The 17258-nt window shown below is 37.5% G+C and overlaps 1 protein-coding gene across 6 annotated transcripts in view; it reads right to left on the bottom strand.

Moving 5' to 3' along the window:
* klc1a (kinesin light chain 1a) overlaps window positions 1–17258 on the bottom strand; it is a 109614-nt gene that overhangs the window by 74411 nt on the left and 17945 nt on the right. For all 6 annotated transcript variants that reach the window (XM_034159917.1, XM_034159919.1, XM_034159920.1 and 3 more), the window contains exons 3-4: window positions 2072–2302; window positions 562–640 (exon numbers count right to left, since the gene is read on the bottom strand). In XM_034159917.1, the coding sequence (XP_034015808.1) occupies window positions 562–640; window positions 2072–2302 (310 nt within the window). The remainder of the gene's footprint in view (window positions 1–561; window positions 641–2071; window positions 2303–17258) is intronic.

Here is a 17258-nt window from a genome sequence, read left to right as displayed (position 1 = left end):
AGCTCCTGGGCACCTCTTCTTTCACTACAGCACAAGGAACAGATAGGGGAACACACCATAACCATGTATGAAGGGCGATTTTGAGCCTGACCCAGAAAAAGCAGGGTATGATTCTCCATCTTTTCCATTCTAAAAACCAACATTTCATGAGAATGTATGATGTTTTGACTCACTGGTTGCAATGTTCAGAAAGACTACAATATCAGTCATGAGCACCAACTGCCTCGACTGACAGATTGTGGTTAGCCACCTTTCAATTACTTTAAAGTTTAATTAATGCAGTACTTATGAACAGGAACTTTTCTTTTAGGCCTTTTGATTATTTGTTTTGAACTGTCTCACCATGTACTTTCTACTTGTTTGGCTTTTTGACAATGTTCCTTTCTACTTTGTTACTAGTGCTACTTTGTTTCTGCGAATGCAAAAAAATTTTCTTGACCTTATACAGCTAAGAGACACACTTTTGCTTTGAGAAAAATACTCCTACACTGAAGACAAATTTATACCATAAACTGCATTTCATATTGAGGTTCAGGATTGAAAAACCTTGACGATACTCACTGCCTGGAGCTTGGTCATCATGATCATCAGGGAAGAGATCATGCAGAGTCTCTTTATTGGAGTCAGAGTCCTTCTCCTCCTGTTAAGATAGTGAGGACAGGAGTGAATGGAGGAAAGGGAAAGGAAAAGTACAGTGAACAGGTATTAAAAGGAGAAGATGAAGAGAGAGAAATGACACTGAAATAGGAAATAAACATCACTGCATGACTCTCTTTGCTCTGTCAACATGACAGAGGTTGTCCTGTGTCTGATCAGTCACACACAGCAGCTTCATCACAACTTAATGAAAAAACAAGCAGAGCATGGCTGCTGGAATCCTTAATACACACAAAGAATCCACAGTGAAGTGTGGTGCACAAAAACATTACAGCTCCCTTAAAAATAAATGGAAAAAAAAAAAAAAAGAACAAACAAACACTAGTATCTGTTCCGTACTATAACACTGTGCTATAATAGTCAAGTGGCCTCTGTGCACGTGTGTATGGCTTCAATCATGGAGAAACTGTTGAGGGCTGACATTTGCCATTTGGTATGCTTATGCATTTCTGATCAAGGATGAATGCCGCCAAAAGAGAGAAACTACGAATATCAGCTAACAGTGAACAATGCGAGACTTACATTCTGGACTTGCATGTCTTTCCAGCAGGGGGCAGTAAATCATCTATATATTAAAAGTGTGCGTGCATGATTTTAATTTAGTAGGTTCAATGTAAGTACATAATATAATTGTAAATATGTTAAAAATACATGATGACAAGAAAGTGAAAACACTTATTTCCATTGTGGTCCATTTAAAAAAAAAAAAAAAAGAAGTAATAATAAAATAATAATAATAGTGTGCATATGACAAGAAGAACCTAAACAATTTATAAATACATTAACACCATAAATTAACATTAAAACTTATCAATTAACAGGAAATAAAAGGGTTATTACTCTGGACTCACACGCCAATCCAACTCATTATAGAAACGTTGCGCAATTTATTACGTCCCCTGAAAAATGTCAGCTACCTATTTTATAAACACTACCCAATCTGGAGCCCGTGGATCCGGACGGGCCAACACACTAGTTAGATATTTATAGCTGTCCTTCCACTCTTCTACTGATAAGGTATTCAAGCAATAGACAAAAAGCAGAATTCAGTGAAGGAAAAGGTTCAAAGTAAAATTCAGATTCCACTGTTACAAATGAATAGGACTTAAAGATATAAACACTAAGCATCAGAGAAAAAAAAAAAAACCTACCCATGCAAAAATGGTCTTATATATGGTAAGTTTCTTATATAATATGTAACCAAAAAAAAAAACAAAAAAAAAAAAAACCCAAAACATATTCACCAATACCCAAAGACCTGCTAGGCTCAAAACAGCTGAATCACCAAGCAAAGGTAAGGTGCATCTTTTTGTTTTTGCATTTTAACAGTGGTCTGTCCTCCTCTGTTCTTACACTTTCTCAACAAACATTAGAACATAAGAGTTAAAAAAAAAAAAAAAACGTCGAGACTCACGGATGGGGACAGGTCCTCATCATATTTCTTTAACTGGTTCATGAATTCTAGATGCTTTTTCTCTTCCTCCAGCTGGGCCACACTCTGTTCACTCTTCTGCAGTTTCTGCTGCGTACCAGCCAGCTCGTCCCTTAACCACTGGTTCTCCTGACAGAGCCGGCGTACCTGAGCCCGCAGCTTCTGCTTCTCTGACTCCACAGCGCTCAGGTGGCTTGACAGCGCCATCATTACCTGGAGTGGGAATTTTATTTTTTGTACATCAGAGTTGCTTCATGGTTCAAAAACACACACACACACACACACACGACCAGATGGCTGAGGGGTGAAAAGCAATGTGTCCATCAATGTCGTTAACAAGAGAAACACATTTCACTAAACAGAATTTCTGCCTTTAAAAATACACTGTAAATAATGACTTCTGTCATACACTCCACTGAATTCAAAAGTTGTACAGCTCATAACACTTATCACACAAGTTTTTACAACCACAAAAGTTGTTTTGGTGATTCCTGTAACCTTGACCTTCTCCCTTTTATGTGCTGAAAAGTATCTCCATAGAGCTGCTATATATGAGTTTACAAGAACATGCAATGTAAACTGTGTGGTCCAGAGTGAGCTAAAAGTGAAAAATGCAATGATTACAAAAAAATTATATACATACTGACGAAAATATCTTGCAAACTTTGAAAATTTTTTCTCAAGATAAAAAACTTTGCAGAGAGACTGTAGCTCCCACTGTAGCTGCACACACACACTCCAGACAGTAGGCTTGGCGAACCTTTGGATGCAAAAACATCACAATCTCTCAAACATCACCGGGTCAGCCACAATAAAATGGCTTTTATGAAAAAGAATGTTACAGTTCTATAGTAATGAGCTTTTGATTCATAAATGTGTATTTTCTTGGTTATAACGCCAACATCTGTCTACTTGAAAGGCCAAAATTTTCTTTTAAACAGAATGCAAATAAAAGTCAAAATTGTGTTTTTTTTTCTGGCCTAATAAATGCAAACAAGTGATATGACTTGATATAAATACTTTGATTTTCTTTGAAACTTAACATACACTGTGGAAATCTGAACTATCTGAGAATTTGTTCAGTCAAAAAGCAACCAAACATCCTTTGTGTTGTGTCCGGTGACTGATCTTCCATGGCTTAACATGTATCCAAAGTGAAAAAAATTGTAAGAACCTGTAAAGTAGTTCTGAAGTAATCCTGCTAAGAGTAATCCTTCAAAGACTATACAAGTGAAATTTGATCCAGAATCTGGATCACCTCCAAAATTTAATGGCGTCTTCCATGTTCTAATGTCCATCTGTGGTGAAAATTTCATCAAAATTGGTGCAGTAGTTTTGACGTAATCTTGCTTAAAGTCAGACAGACAGTTAAGTAAATAAATAAACAAACAATGATTTTATGTCGCTGAAGTACCTAACAACAAAAAAACAAAAACAGATATAATGTAATTTTGAGCGCCTGACTGACTTGTGTTGGATATGTAATTTTTGAATGACATCACATGTTTTCATTCCTGCTTCTGTCCAGCTGGAGGCAGCGTTAGTACTTCTGTCTGCCTTTGGTGGTGTTTTGTCCAGAATGTCCTCAGAGTCCATCCCATGTGGGTTGATGATACTGATCAAATCAAATGAATCAAGTCAAAAATGACAGGTCTTGGAAAAAAGCATAGCCCTTACAGAGAAATGCTCTTGCTCTCTCCCTCTCTCTCAATTCAGGTTCATTGGAGCTTTATTGACATGGGAAACATGGTTTTCATTGTCAAAGCAAGTATTACATAGAACAAAAATAAAAAGTACGATGTACATAGTGTACAAATAATGAATGTTTATGAGTTCAATGGTACAAATATTTCATGAGGCGAAAGGAACATTCCATTCAACTCTGCTTTGCCTCGTTGAATGGTTTGTTCCAGCTTTCACTGAAATAACTATTCATTCCATTGAAATAATAGAAAAATGTTCATTACTGGTTTTATATAACGGCTACAACAGATCCTTGTCATTTGATATATTATTAATTTATAAACAACAGAAAAGGGACTTATATTTTGGTGTTCCATTGCTGCTAAAGTCCAACACAAACTTTAAATAGGAGTCCAAATTGTGAGGTGTCATCCAGTGATGTTGTGAACTGACTTCATATTTCCATTAAAAAAAAAATTCAAGAAGACTTCCTGTAGTTCCTCAGTCCAGCCAAAAATCTTTTCAGCTTTCCATCTGAACAGCTCTTCATGCATCCAGATGGCTTACAGCAGAGTGGATTTTTGTGTGTGTGTGTGTTACAAGGACTAGCACCGTCAGTTACCTCAATCAAATCCTCATCCCGCTTGTGTCGTTGTCCCGGGTGCGTGTGCGGTCACACAACCGGGACAGCGCATCTGTGCACATCTACTTACTACTACTAAAAAAAAAAAAAAAAACTGTACTTTCTCAGCGCAGTGAGGGGGGGAAAAAAAAAACAACAAAAAAAAAACACGCCAGAAATTAGTCCGGCTTTTCATTCTAACATTCTGCCAACAGTCTCCAGATAGCTTACAGTGCAATGGATTTGTTCTGTGTGTGCGTATGTGAGCAGAGTGCAATGGTACCAAAGGTATGGAACCAACAACACGTTTCAAAAAAGCTGGGACAGTGCTATGTTTATCACTGTGTTACATCACCTTTCCTTCTAACAACACTCAATAAGCATTTGGGAACTGACGACACTAACTGTTGAAGCTTTGTAGGTGGAATTCTTTCCCATTCTTGCTTGATGTACGACTTCAGTTGTTCAACAGTCCGGGATCTCCGTTGTCGTATTTTGCACTTCATAATGCGCCACACATTTTCAATGGGCGACAGGTCTGGACTGCAGGCAGGCCAGTCTAGTACCTGTACTCTTTTACTATGAAGCCACACTGTTGTAACACATGCAGAATGTGGCTCCGCATTGTCTTTCTGAAATAAGCAGGGACGTCCCTGAAAAAGACATTGCTTGGATAGCAGCATGTGTTGCTCCAAAACCTGGATGTACCTTTCAGCATTGATGGTACCATCACAGATGTGTAAGTTGCCCATGCCATGGGCACTAACACACCCCCATACCATCACAGATGCCGGCTTTTGAACTTTGCGCTGGTAACAATCTGGATGGTCTTTCCTCTTTTGTCCAGAGGACGGTAACAATCTGGATGGTCTTTTTCCTCTTTTGTCCAGAGGACACAACGTCCATGATTTCCAAAAACAATCTTAAATGGGGACTCCATCAGAGTACAGCACACTTTTCCACTTTGCGTCTGTCCATTTCAAATGAGCTCGGGCCCAGAGAAGGCTGGATGTTGTTAATGTATGGCTTTAGCTTTGCATGGTAGAGTTTTAACTTGCACTTGTAGATGTAGCAACAAACAATGGTTTTCTGACGTGTTCCTGAGCCCACACGGTAAGATCCTTTATACAATGTCAGTTTTTAATGCAGTGCCACCTGAGGGATAGAAGGTCACGGGCATTCAATGTTGGTTTTCAGCCTTGCCGCTTACGTGTAGAAAGTTCTCCAGATTCTCTGAATCTTCTGATTATATTGGGACTGTAGATGATGGAATCCCTAAATTCCTTGCAACTGAACATTGAGAAACATTGTTCTTAAACTGCTGGATTTCTTTTTCATGCAATTGTTCACAAAGTGGTGATCCTCACCCCATCTTTGCATCTGAAGGGCTGGGCCTTTTGGGGATGCTCCTTTTATACCCAATCATGACACTCACAATTAGTGTCCTCAGTTCCCAAACGCTTATTGAGTGTTAGAAGGCGATGTAACACACTGGTAAACATACCACTGTCCCAGCTTTTTTGAAACGTGTTGCAGGCATCCATTTCAGAATGAGCAAATATTTGCACAAAAACAATAAAGTTTATCAGTTTGAACAATAAATATCTTGTCTTTGTGGTGTATTCAACTGAATATAGGTTGAAGAGGATGTGCAAATCATTGTATTCTGTTTTTATTTACATTTCACACAACGTCCCAACTGCACTGGAATTGGGGTTGTACCTGGAGAAATGTTTACACAATTGTAATGTTTTATGACGACTCGTTTTTAAGTGATAACTGTTCATTTTGAGGCAGTCATGGTAAAAGCAGCAGCTGTGAGAAGGTTTTGTGCACCTACGGTAAATAGTCATAAATGCAGCCTGTTAAAATGCTAGTAAGTGTTGTATATAACTGTGAAAAGTCATATATATATATATATATATATATATATCTATATATATATCTATATATATATCAGAATCAGAAGAAGTTTATTGCCATTGCCAATGAACAGGATTCCCAGACTAGGAATATATATATATATATATATATACACACACACACACACACACACACACACACACACACACACACACACACACACACACACACACACACACACACACACACACACACACCGTGTATGTTCCAGCCGAACGCGACAGAAAGAGGATGAAGCGCAGCTGTCAGCTGACAACAGCAGCGCCGAGGAGGACGACACCGAATGGTTTGTTCACTCACCACCTTTTCTTATTCCTGGCACGGTGTGTTTGTGTACGAAAACAAAATATTTGAGCAGCACAGCGTGCTTAAATTCAGGAGTTTGTTCTAAAATCACTGAAAATAGGGTTTCTGTACATTCTGCATATATTTAATCATTTATAAGTCAGTTTCTTGTGATTGCTAATTCTTCACATTTTATTCAAAGCAAATGATTGCAAATCTTTATCTGAAAAGCTGTAGACCCACATGGGATGGGAAAAAAGATTTCTAAATAAAAGAAAATTTTACTTCTATATCTGTTGTCAGATTTTATCAGGCATAATATTGTAGAAAAATGTTTATGCTAAATGGAGACTTTCCTGTCTAAAATACACATACAGAACATCTGTAATCAAATTGTATCACATCTAATCTACTTTGAATAAACAGACGTCTGAACAAAAAACAGGCTGTTCAGTTTACATGCATATGTATATTTGGAAAACACAAAAATGTCAATGTTCTGTTTTTTTTTTTTCTTCTTTTCAGGTGCTCATGTGAACACAGTCAGCCAATGCCACTCGTGATCGAGTCTCCTTCTCATATCAGGGTCAGCTTTGCAGGTAAGTTGTCTATTTTATCTCAATAACACCCGAACTTTCAAACAGCATTTTTTAATGTATATAAGCAATGTTTTTATTAATGTTGTTTTAACTTCTGTTTTAGGACTTTGGTGGCAACCCTTCATTTTAGTGAAAATGCAGGGAGACAACAAAAGCAGACAAAGCGAGAGAGACCAAGGTTCAGAATATACTTTCCTTAGTGGAAAAGAGGAGGATTCACAGTGAGAAAGTTTGCCACATATCCAACATGTGCTATGTGGAAAATGAAAAAAAACAAAAAACAAAACAGATTATTTGTATATAACATGATAACATGAATAAAAATATAATTTCACATAGGTTTCACATTGTTTCATTCAAATGAGAAGTGTTTTACAATTTTTTAAAAAACATGTTCAGTCTATATGAGCAACATAGCAAAAGAGGTTCTTCAGATCTGCAAAACACCAAACCGACCAGAAATCCCCACCAATGAGCAGCCAACATGAACGGACAAAGCTGAGGCTGAAGCTGCCAAGCGGACCAGGTACCACCGATGAGCCCAACCCCTCACTCCAGAGGAGGAAACTGGAAGCCAGTGTAGTCGGATGATGGTGATGGAAAAGTACTCCTTATTTTGAATACAACACAAGCTGGTAGTGGCACCCTTCTGTGCCTTCCCAAGTGTCCCCAGCACAACCACCCAAATTGCCGATATGCGATATGATGATACTTTCTGCAACAAAAAATAGCATGGATTGATGTTCAAAGCAACAGTTCATTCTTTTTGTATTTGAATATTTTTTACTTTTTTCTATAAACCATGTAAATGAAACTTTCCATTTCATGTGCTGACTCGTACTGTGGAGCATCATGTACGCATAGTGTGCCACTCTGAGGACATCTGCATCCAAACACAATTGAGAAACTAGCCAGCTGTGTGACACATTGAGGAATTTCGCCACCATGTTGCATCTCCGCCAAGACTGCAAAAATGTCCCTGCAACAGCGAGACTCGATCACGAGTGGCATCTGCTGACTGTGTTCACATGAGCACCTGGAAAAAAAAAAACATTTACATTTTTGTGTTTTCTAAATATACATATGCATGTAAACTGAACAGCCTGTTTTTTGTTCAGACTTATGTTCATTCAAAGTAGATTAGATGTGACAATTTGATTACAGATGTTCTGTATGTGTATTTTAGACAGGTAAGTCTCCATTTAGCATAAACATTTTTCTACAATATTATGCCTGATAAAATTTGACAACAGATATAGAAGTAAAATTTTCTTTTATTTAGAAATCTTTCCCCCCCCATCCCATGTGGGTCTACAGCTTTTCAGATAAAGATTTGCAATCATTTGTTTTGAATAAAAAAAGAAGAATTAGCAATCACAAGAAACAGACTTACAAATTATTAAATATATACAGAATGTACAGAAACTTTATTTTCAGTGATTTTAGAACAAACTCCTGAATTTAAGCACGCTGTGCTGCTCAAATAATTTTTTTTATACACAAACACACCGTGCCAGGAATAAATGATCATTTATAAGAAAAGGTGGAGTGAACAAACCATTCAGCAGCTTATATCGTCCTCCTCAACGCTGCTGTCAGCTAACAGCTGCGCTTCATCCTCTTTCTGTCGCGTTCGGCTGGAACATACACGGTTTGGAGCCGCTCATTATTCACGCCGTTAATATCTTCATCAGAAACTTCCTCATCTTCTTCAAAAAACAATCGATACGTCACTTAAATCTTCACTATAACCGCACACTATGCCTTCGCTGTCCATGTCTGCCGTGTTGGTAAACAGAGCCGCGCTGCGAGACATCTACTCGAACAACGTCACATCCGTCGCAGCGAAAAAGTAGGTCAACTCAGAGGTGGTAAATTGAAATTCTCAGATGGGTAACGAAACGTCTAAATACTTTTTCAGTGTAATTTTATGGTAAAAAAAACAAAGACAACATGTGGAAAAAGCTTTTTTTTATTCTTCAAGAATATGTAAAAACGTCATAGCATGGCAGGGACCCTTTAAGGCGGGCCTGGACGTGTGCTGATTTAAGCAGGGGAGCCTTCCGTGCCATGCATGATTTTAACCCATGACGTCTTAGTGTATTACCCACAGCAGCCTTGGAAACAGTGGTGCCAGCTCTCTTCAGGTCACTGACCAGCTCCTCCCGTGCAGTTCTGGGCTGATTCCTCACCTTTCTTAGGATCATTGATACGCCACGAGGTGGGATCTTGCATATGGAGCCCCAGTCTGAGGGAGACTGACAGTTATGTTTATCTTCTTCCATTTTCTAATAATTGCTCCAACAGTTGATCTTTTTTCACCAAGCTGCTTGGCAATTGCCCCGTAGCCCTTTCCAGCCTTGTGGAGGTCTACAATGTGTCTTTGGACAATCAATCAATCAATCAATCAACTTTTTTCTTATATAGCGCCAAATCACAACAAACAGTTGCCCCAAGGCGCTCCATATTGCAAGGCAAGGCCATACAATAACCATGAAAAACCCCAACGGTCAAAACGACCCCCTATGAGCAAGCACTTGGCCACAGTGGGAAGGAAAAACTCCCTTTTAACAGGAAGAAACCTCCAGCAGAACCAGGCTCAGGGAGGGGCAGTCTTCTGCTGAGACTGGTTGGGGCTGAGGGAAAGAACCAGGAAAAAGACATGCCGAGAAGGGGGGCAGAGATCGATCACTAATGATTAAATGCAGAGTGATGCATACGGAGCAAAAAAAGAAAGAAACAGTGCATCATGGGAACCCCCCCACAGTCTACGTCTAAAGCAACATAACCAAGGGATGGTCCAGGGTCACCCGATCCAGCCCTAACTATAAGCCTTAGCGAAAAGGAAAGTTTTAAGCCTAATCTTAAAAGTAGAGAGGGTATCTGTCTCCCTGATCTGAATTGGGAGCTGGTTCCACAGGAGAGGAGCCTGAAAGCTGAAGGCTCTGCCTCCCATTCTACTCTTACAAACCCTAGGAACTACAAGTAAGCCCGCAGTCTGAGAGCGAAGCGCTCTAATGGGGTAATATGGTACTACGAGGTCCCTAAGATAAGATGGGACCTGATTATTCAAAACCTTATAAGTAAGAAGAAGAATTTTAAATTCTATTCTAGAATTAACAGGAAGCCAATGAAGAGAGGCCAACACGGGTGAGATATGCTCTCTCCTGCTAGTCCCCGTCAGTACTCTAGCTGCAGCATTCTGAACCAACTGAAGGCTTTTTAGGGAACTTTTAGGACAACCTGATAATAATGAATTACAATAGTCCAGCCTAGACAGCTCTTTGGTCTTAGCCATGTTTGTAGTTAGAGTCTTACTGATTGTGTGGGGTGGACAGGTGTCTTTATGCAGCTAACAACCTCAAATAGGTGCTTCTAATTTGGAATAATAAGTGGAGTGGAGGTGGACTTTTTAGAGGCAGACTAACAGGTCTTTGAAGGCCAGAATTTTTGCTGATTGCCAGGTGTTGAAATACTTATTTGCAGCAGTAACATGCAAATAAATTATTAAAAAAAAAAAAAATCATACATTGTGATTTCCGGATTTTTTTTTTTTGGGGGGGGATTATGTCTCACAGTGGACATGTACCTAAGATGAAAATTTCGGACCCCTCCATGATTTCTAAGTGGGAGAACTTGCAAAATCGCAGGGTGTTCAAATACTTATTTTCCTCACTGTATCTGTGTCATCACAGAGACATTCCACATTAAGCGGCAAGTGGGTTAAAACAGTGCAACAGTTTTAACCCGCATGTCAGCAGTTTTTTTTTTTTTTTAAGGGATTATTCAACATTAATTCTCTTTGACATTTGAGAGAGTCTACAAGCTTAATACTGATTATATATTGTTCATATTCAGCCAGTCTAAAGTGGGGGTTAAAACAGCTGCTGCTGCTGCGCACACACGTGTGCACACACACACACACACACACACACACACACACACACACACACACACACACACACACACACACACACACACACACACACACACACACACACACACACACACCACATCCTCTCTATAAAAAACAAAAAACAAAAAAAACTTTCATTGAAAGCTCCACCGGAAAGAACACAAAGCAATATATAAATAAATAAATATAAATGAATATATATACACATATATAAATATAAAAATAAATAAATAATAACATTCCATTCACTCAGTGTAAAGATTTCCAAATTTCTCCACAACAAAAAAGAAGCCCTCACGCACGCGTCACACGCACGTGATCGTAATTGCGATCGCCAGCCATGGAACGGTCCACTCGTCCTCACTCAGAGCCACAGTCAGAAATCATTTTCAAGTTCCACTCGGCCAGAGAATAATGTCCAGGTCCAGTTGCTCTCAGGTTCTGATCGCGTGTGTAATGTGCAATCGCAGCTCTGCCTTCAACTCAAATTCTGTCAGGATTGTGGCACATTAGAGAGTCTGAAAACAGTGTCTTCTGAGTTTTTCCAATACAAGACATGCATCTGTGTGTCCAGGCATGTCCATGATCACAGCTGCAGTAAACCAGCACCATGTGACACAAACAGCAGCATCACAACACTTTTGGTTGCAAAATCCAACAGACTCTGAAAAAGTTAAGCGTTTCGTGGTGAAGTGTTTCGTATCCTCTGTAAATCCGAGCCACTGCTTTCAAAGAAAAGCTCCAAAGCTTTGTTATAGGACAAAACCGCGTGTTTCCCTCCGTCTGTCTCTGTCTGGGATGTTTCTGTTTTGCTCTTTTGCTACGTCACACGCAAAGAAATGCAGAGTGAGACATTTTCCAGAAATGCACCTGTTACCTCACTTAGGGAGAGGAATAAAAAAACATCAGGAAACACTAATTATGAACGCATGTGCACAGGAGGGCTTACAGTCATGAGTACTTTGATGTTGTGTTGCTAACTGGGACGTTAAAAAGCATGCAACATGTCCTTTAAAACCACATTGGAGGAGAACTGTAGCATTTGTGATCCATGACATCCCGAGTACAGACATAAACCTAATGGCAAAGTGGCAAATGGCAAAGTGGTCGAAGGTGAATGGCAGGGAGAACTATAATTACACAGTGTGAGGTTCATCCAGGCCGAGGCATCGGTGGCGGCGATACATCCAGGCCCGAGGTGTCGGCTACATCCGAGGCTAACAGCGGCTACGTCCGAGGCTAGCAGCAGAGGCATCGGTGGAGGCGGTTCATTCAGGCCCGAGGCATCGGTGGCGGCGATACATCCAGGCCCGAGGCGTCGGCTACATCCGAGGCTAACAGCGGCTACATCCGCGGCTAGCAGCGGCTACATCCGGGGCTGGCGGCGGCTACGACCGTGGCTGGGGCGGCTGTGAACGAGGTTAGCAACGGGGAGGGTTGGGGTGCGGCTACCGGACCTGTGGTGGTGAAGGCTACTGGTGAGAATTGTTTTTGTAATCAATAGTGGCCATACTGAGCCACGACAGTCGGCATGGCACCACCCAGGAAAACAGATAAACTCGAGGAAGATACAGAGGAGATAAAGACCTCATTAAACCATATATCAAAAGACATGTCTAATCTAGACAAACTGATGGTGGAAATTAAAGAACTCCAAAATCTGGTTAAAGAGAAGGACAAGATCATTAAGAAACTTGAGCAACGTGTAGATGAACTTGAACAATTTACTAGAAAAGATGACGTTATAATATCTGGACTAGAAACAAGGCGTCGGACATATGCAAGGGTGGTGGATTCTGGTGGAACCAGTGGGGAGGATGCACCACCTGAAGAAAGACAATCATTGGAACAACAAGTTACAAACTTTTTATATCAAAAAGGTGTTGTCATCCATCAAGACACAATATCAGACTGTTATACTATTCCAACTAAAGATAGAAAAAATAAACTATCTAACATTGTTATACGATTTACAAGCAGAAAATATAAAAATGAGTTATTAAGACAGGCAAAGAATTTGAAAGGAACGAGTGTCTATATAAATGAGCATCTAACAAAAAAAAAATGCAGATATTGCTAGGGAAGCAAGACTACTAAGAAAACAGAAACATATTGTTGCTACATGGGTCTGGAATTGTAGGGTGTGGATTAGAGTGAAAGAAGGAACAAACGGTATACAAATCAAAAACATGGAGACCTTACGAAATACAGACCTGAATAGACAATCAAATATAACATCTGTTGGTAATTGGACCAACAAAAAATCAGATCAAACATGGAAAGAGAGGATAAAATATATGACATAGACACTAATATTGATGAAAGTATATTTGACTTAAAAACGATTGGTTGTGAGTATTATACAGTAGAACAGCTGAATAGTGAAAAAATTGCAGAAGATACCCTGTCACTCATACATATAAACAGTCAAAACTTGTATTGTAAAATGTCACAAATAAAAGATTATTTAAATCCGTTTAAAAATAGATTTAGTATTGTTGCAATCACTGAATCTTGGCTTAAAGATGATCTCATGGATGAAGTTCAAATGGAGGGATATGAGCTGTATTTTGTAAACAGAAGATATAAAAAAGGCGGTGGTATTGCTCTGTATACAAAAACAGATCTGATGTGTACAATTGTTGAAGAAATGACAATTATGAATGATGTCATAGAAATTGTAACAGTGGAACTTGTACATGAAACATCTAAGAATATTTTAATCAGTTGTGTATACAGAGCACCAGATTCTTGTGTTGTGAAATTTACAGATAAAATAATTGAATTATTCCATCAAATTAAAAACAAAACACTTTTTATGTGTGGGGACTTTAATATTAACATAGAAAGCTCCAGCTGCCAAAGATTAAGTGATTTTGTGAATTCAATGTATAGTTTGGGGTTATTCCCCTTGATAACAAAACCAACCAGAATTACATCGCAAAGTGCAACGGTAATTGATAATATATTTACAAACAGAACAGATGAAATTATCAAGAATGGGATCTTCATGACAGATATTTTTTCAATATTTAAATCTAAAAATAGGTACAACAAAAAAACTGATATAAACTTTAAAAGAGATAAGTCAATAAAAGCCGTAGAGGCATTAAAATATGACCTTAAAAATCAAAACTGGGAAGAAGTTTATGTCAGTGATGTTAATGTAGCATATAACTCATTTATGAAAATTTTGATGAAATCATACAATAAAAATTGTAAATTAATTGAAATTAGTAAGAAAAGAGTAAATAAACCATGGCTGACAAAGGGAATAAAAAATGCTTGTGCAAAGAAAAACTGTTTATACAGGTGCTTTTTAAAATTGCAAACAAAGGAATCAGAACATAAATACAAAAAATATAAAACTAAACTATTAACAATAATTAGGAAACAAAAAAAAGATTATTACAGTGAAAAACTAAATAAGAGTAAAGATAATATGAGGGTAACATGGGGAATTATAAAAAGTGTGATTGATAGTGATGGAACGAAAAACTATTCCAAATTACTTTGTTAAGGAAAATAAAGAGATATATGATATAAAAGAAGTTGCAAATGGGTTTAATGATTATTTTTCAAATGTAGGGTCAAGTCTGGTGGGAAATAAACCAATAATAGAAGATAAATTATGTACATTGGTAAATACGGTCAATAGTATTTTCCTGGACAATGTGGAAAAAGATGAAATAAGAAATACTGTAAAAAACTGTAAGCAAAAGATCAACTGACCATGAAGATTTAGACATGGTGACTGTAAAAAGTATAATAGAAATTGTTATTGAACCATTTACTTATATTTGTAATCTGTCTCTGTCAACTGGGGTTTTTCCAGATGAAATGAAAATTGCTAAGGTAGTCCCATTATATAAAAATGGAGACAAACATAATTTTTCTAATTACAGGCCAGTATCATTGCTTCCACAGTTTTCTAAAATTATGGAAAAAGTTTTTGTAACAAGATTGGATAAATTTATTGAGAAACATCATATTTTAAATAATGCTCAGTATGGATTCAGAACAAAACATTCGACAGCTATGGCAATTATGAAACTAATAGAGAAAATATCAACAACAATAGATAATAAGGATTATTTTGTAAGTATTTTTATTGACCTGAAAAAGGCTTTTGATGTTATAGACCACTCAAGATTGCTCCACAAGTTACAACAATATGGAATAAGAGGTGTTGCACATCAGTGGGTAAAAAGCTACTTAGAAAATAGAAAACAGTTTGTTCAGATAAATAATACCAAATCAGAATTGTGTAACATTATTTATGGAGTACCACAAGGATCGGTACTTGGACCCAAACTGTTTATTTTGTATATCAATGATTTTGTGAATGTATCCAATGTGCTTGGCAGCATTTTATTTGCTGATGATACAACGCTGTTTTACTCTGGATCAGATATACAGGAAGTAGCACAAGTGATAAATACAGAGTTGGAAAAAGTTAAACATTGGTTTGATATAAACAGATTGTCACTAAATATTAATAAGACAAATTTCATATTGTTTAATGATAGAGCGAAAAAAAATAATGTGTCATTACAAATAGATGGAATGGATATACAAAGGGTAAAAGAAATGAAATTTTTAGGAGTCATGATTGATGAAGATCTTACATGGAAGTCACACATAAATTACATAAAAGGAAAAATAGCGAAAGCCATTGCTGTTTTGCATAAAGTAAAATATTCATTAAACAGTTATGGTTTATTAACATTGTACAATTCATTGATTGTCCCATATTTAACTTACTGTGTAGAAATCTGGGGATCAACATATACAACCTATATACAACCTTTATTTATTTTGCAGAAAAGAGCTTTAAAAGTGATTAGTAACAGTGGTTTTAGAGATCCATCTAATCCATTGTTTATTAAGTATAGGGTACTTAAATTTCATGATTTAGTCGATTTGAAAATATTACAAACGATGTACCAAGTTAATAAAAATACTTTACCAACAAACATTCAAAATATGTTTGAAAAAAGAGTAAGTAGTTATAAATTGAAAGGAATAGAAGTCTTTAAAAAACCAAGATTTAGAACCAAAGTAAAGGAAAGGAGTATTGCAGTAAATGGTGTCAAATTATGGAACAATCTTAATAAAGAAATTAAAGAATTAAGGTCGCTTAAATTATTTAAAAAACATTAAATTAGATGTATTAAGTAAGTATGAAACTATGAAGTAAGTCAGTGGGCTGCAAGAAAGTCAAAAAAAAAAAAGTTTAAATGTAACCTATCAGTGATGTAATCTATTAATTAATGGTCATAATTATGAAATGGGTCAGTGTTTTGTGACAAGTTAAAGAAATGCAATCTGTTAAATAATGTTGACTATGATGCTGTATATTGAAAGATTGTATTGTTAAAAGGGGCAGAAATCATAAGACTTGTTCTTCTTTCTGCTCCTTTTCATTCTGGTATTGTGGTGCTTTTGTTTTTTGCTTTTCTGTTTTTCTTTTAAATGAATGAAATAATATTAAAAACTCAAACTCAAACTCAAACACCCTGTAAATTTTCATCCCCAAAACTAACACCTGCATCACATCAGATCTGCTCGTTAGTCTGCATCTAAAAAGGAGTGATCACACCTTGGAGAGCTGTTGCACCAAGTGGACTGACATGAATCATGGCTCCAACACGAGAGATGTCAATTGAAACAAAGGAGAGGATTATCAAACTCTTAAAAGAGGGTAAATCATCACACAATGTTGCAAAAGATGTTGGTTGTTCACAGTCAGCTGTGTCTAAACTCTGGACCAAATACAAACAACATGGGAAGGTTGTTAAAGGCAAACATACTGGTAGACCAAGGAAGACATCAAAGCGTCAAGACAGAAAACTTAAAGCAATATGTCTCAAAAATCGAAAATGCACAACAAAACAAATGAGGAACGAATGGGAGGAAACTGGAGTCAACGTCTGTGACCGAACTGTAAGAAACCGCCTAAAGGAAATGGGATTTACATACAGAAAAGCTAAACGAAAGCCATCATTAACACCTAAACAGAAAAAAAACAAAGTTACAATGGGCTAAGGAAAAGCAACTGTGGACTGTGGATGACTGGATGAAAGTCATATTCAGTGATGAATCTCGAATCTGCATTGGGCAAGGTGATGATGCTGGAAC

The sequence above is a fragment of the Thalassophryne amazonica genome, chromosome 19 (genome assembly GCF_902500255.1).
Source record: "Thalassophryne amazonica chromosome 19, fThaAma1.1, whole genome shotgun sequence".
Classification (NCBI taxonomy): Eukaryota; Metazoa; Chordata; class Actinopteri; order Batrachoidiformes; family Batrachoididae; genus Thalassophryne; species Thalassophryne amazonica.
Note: the sequence above shows the minus strand (reverse complement) of the source record. Positions and strands in the feature narration are given on the sequence as shown.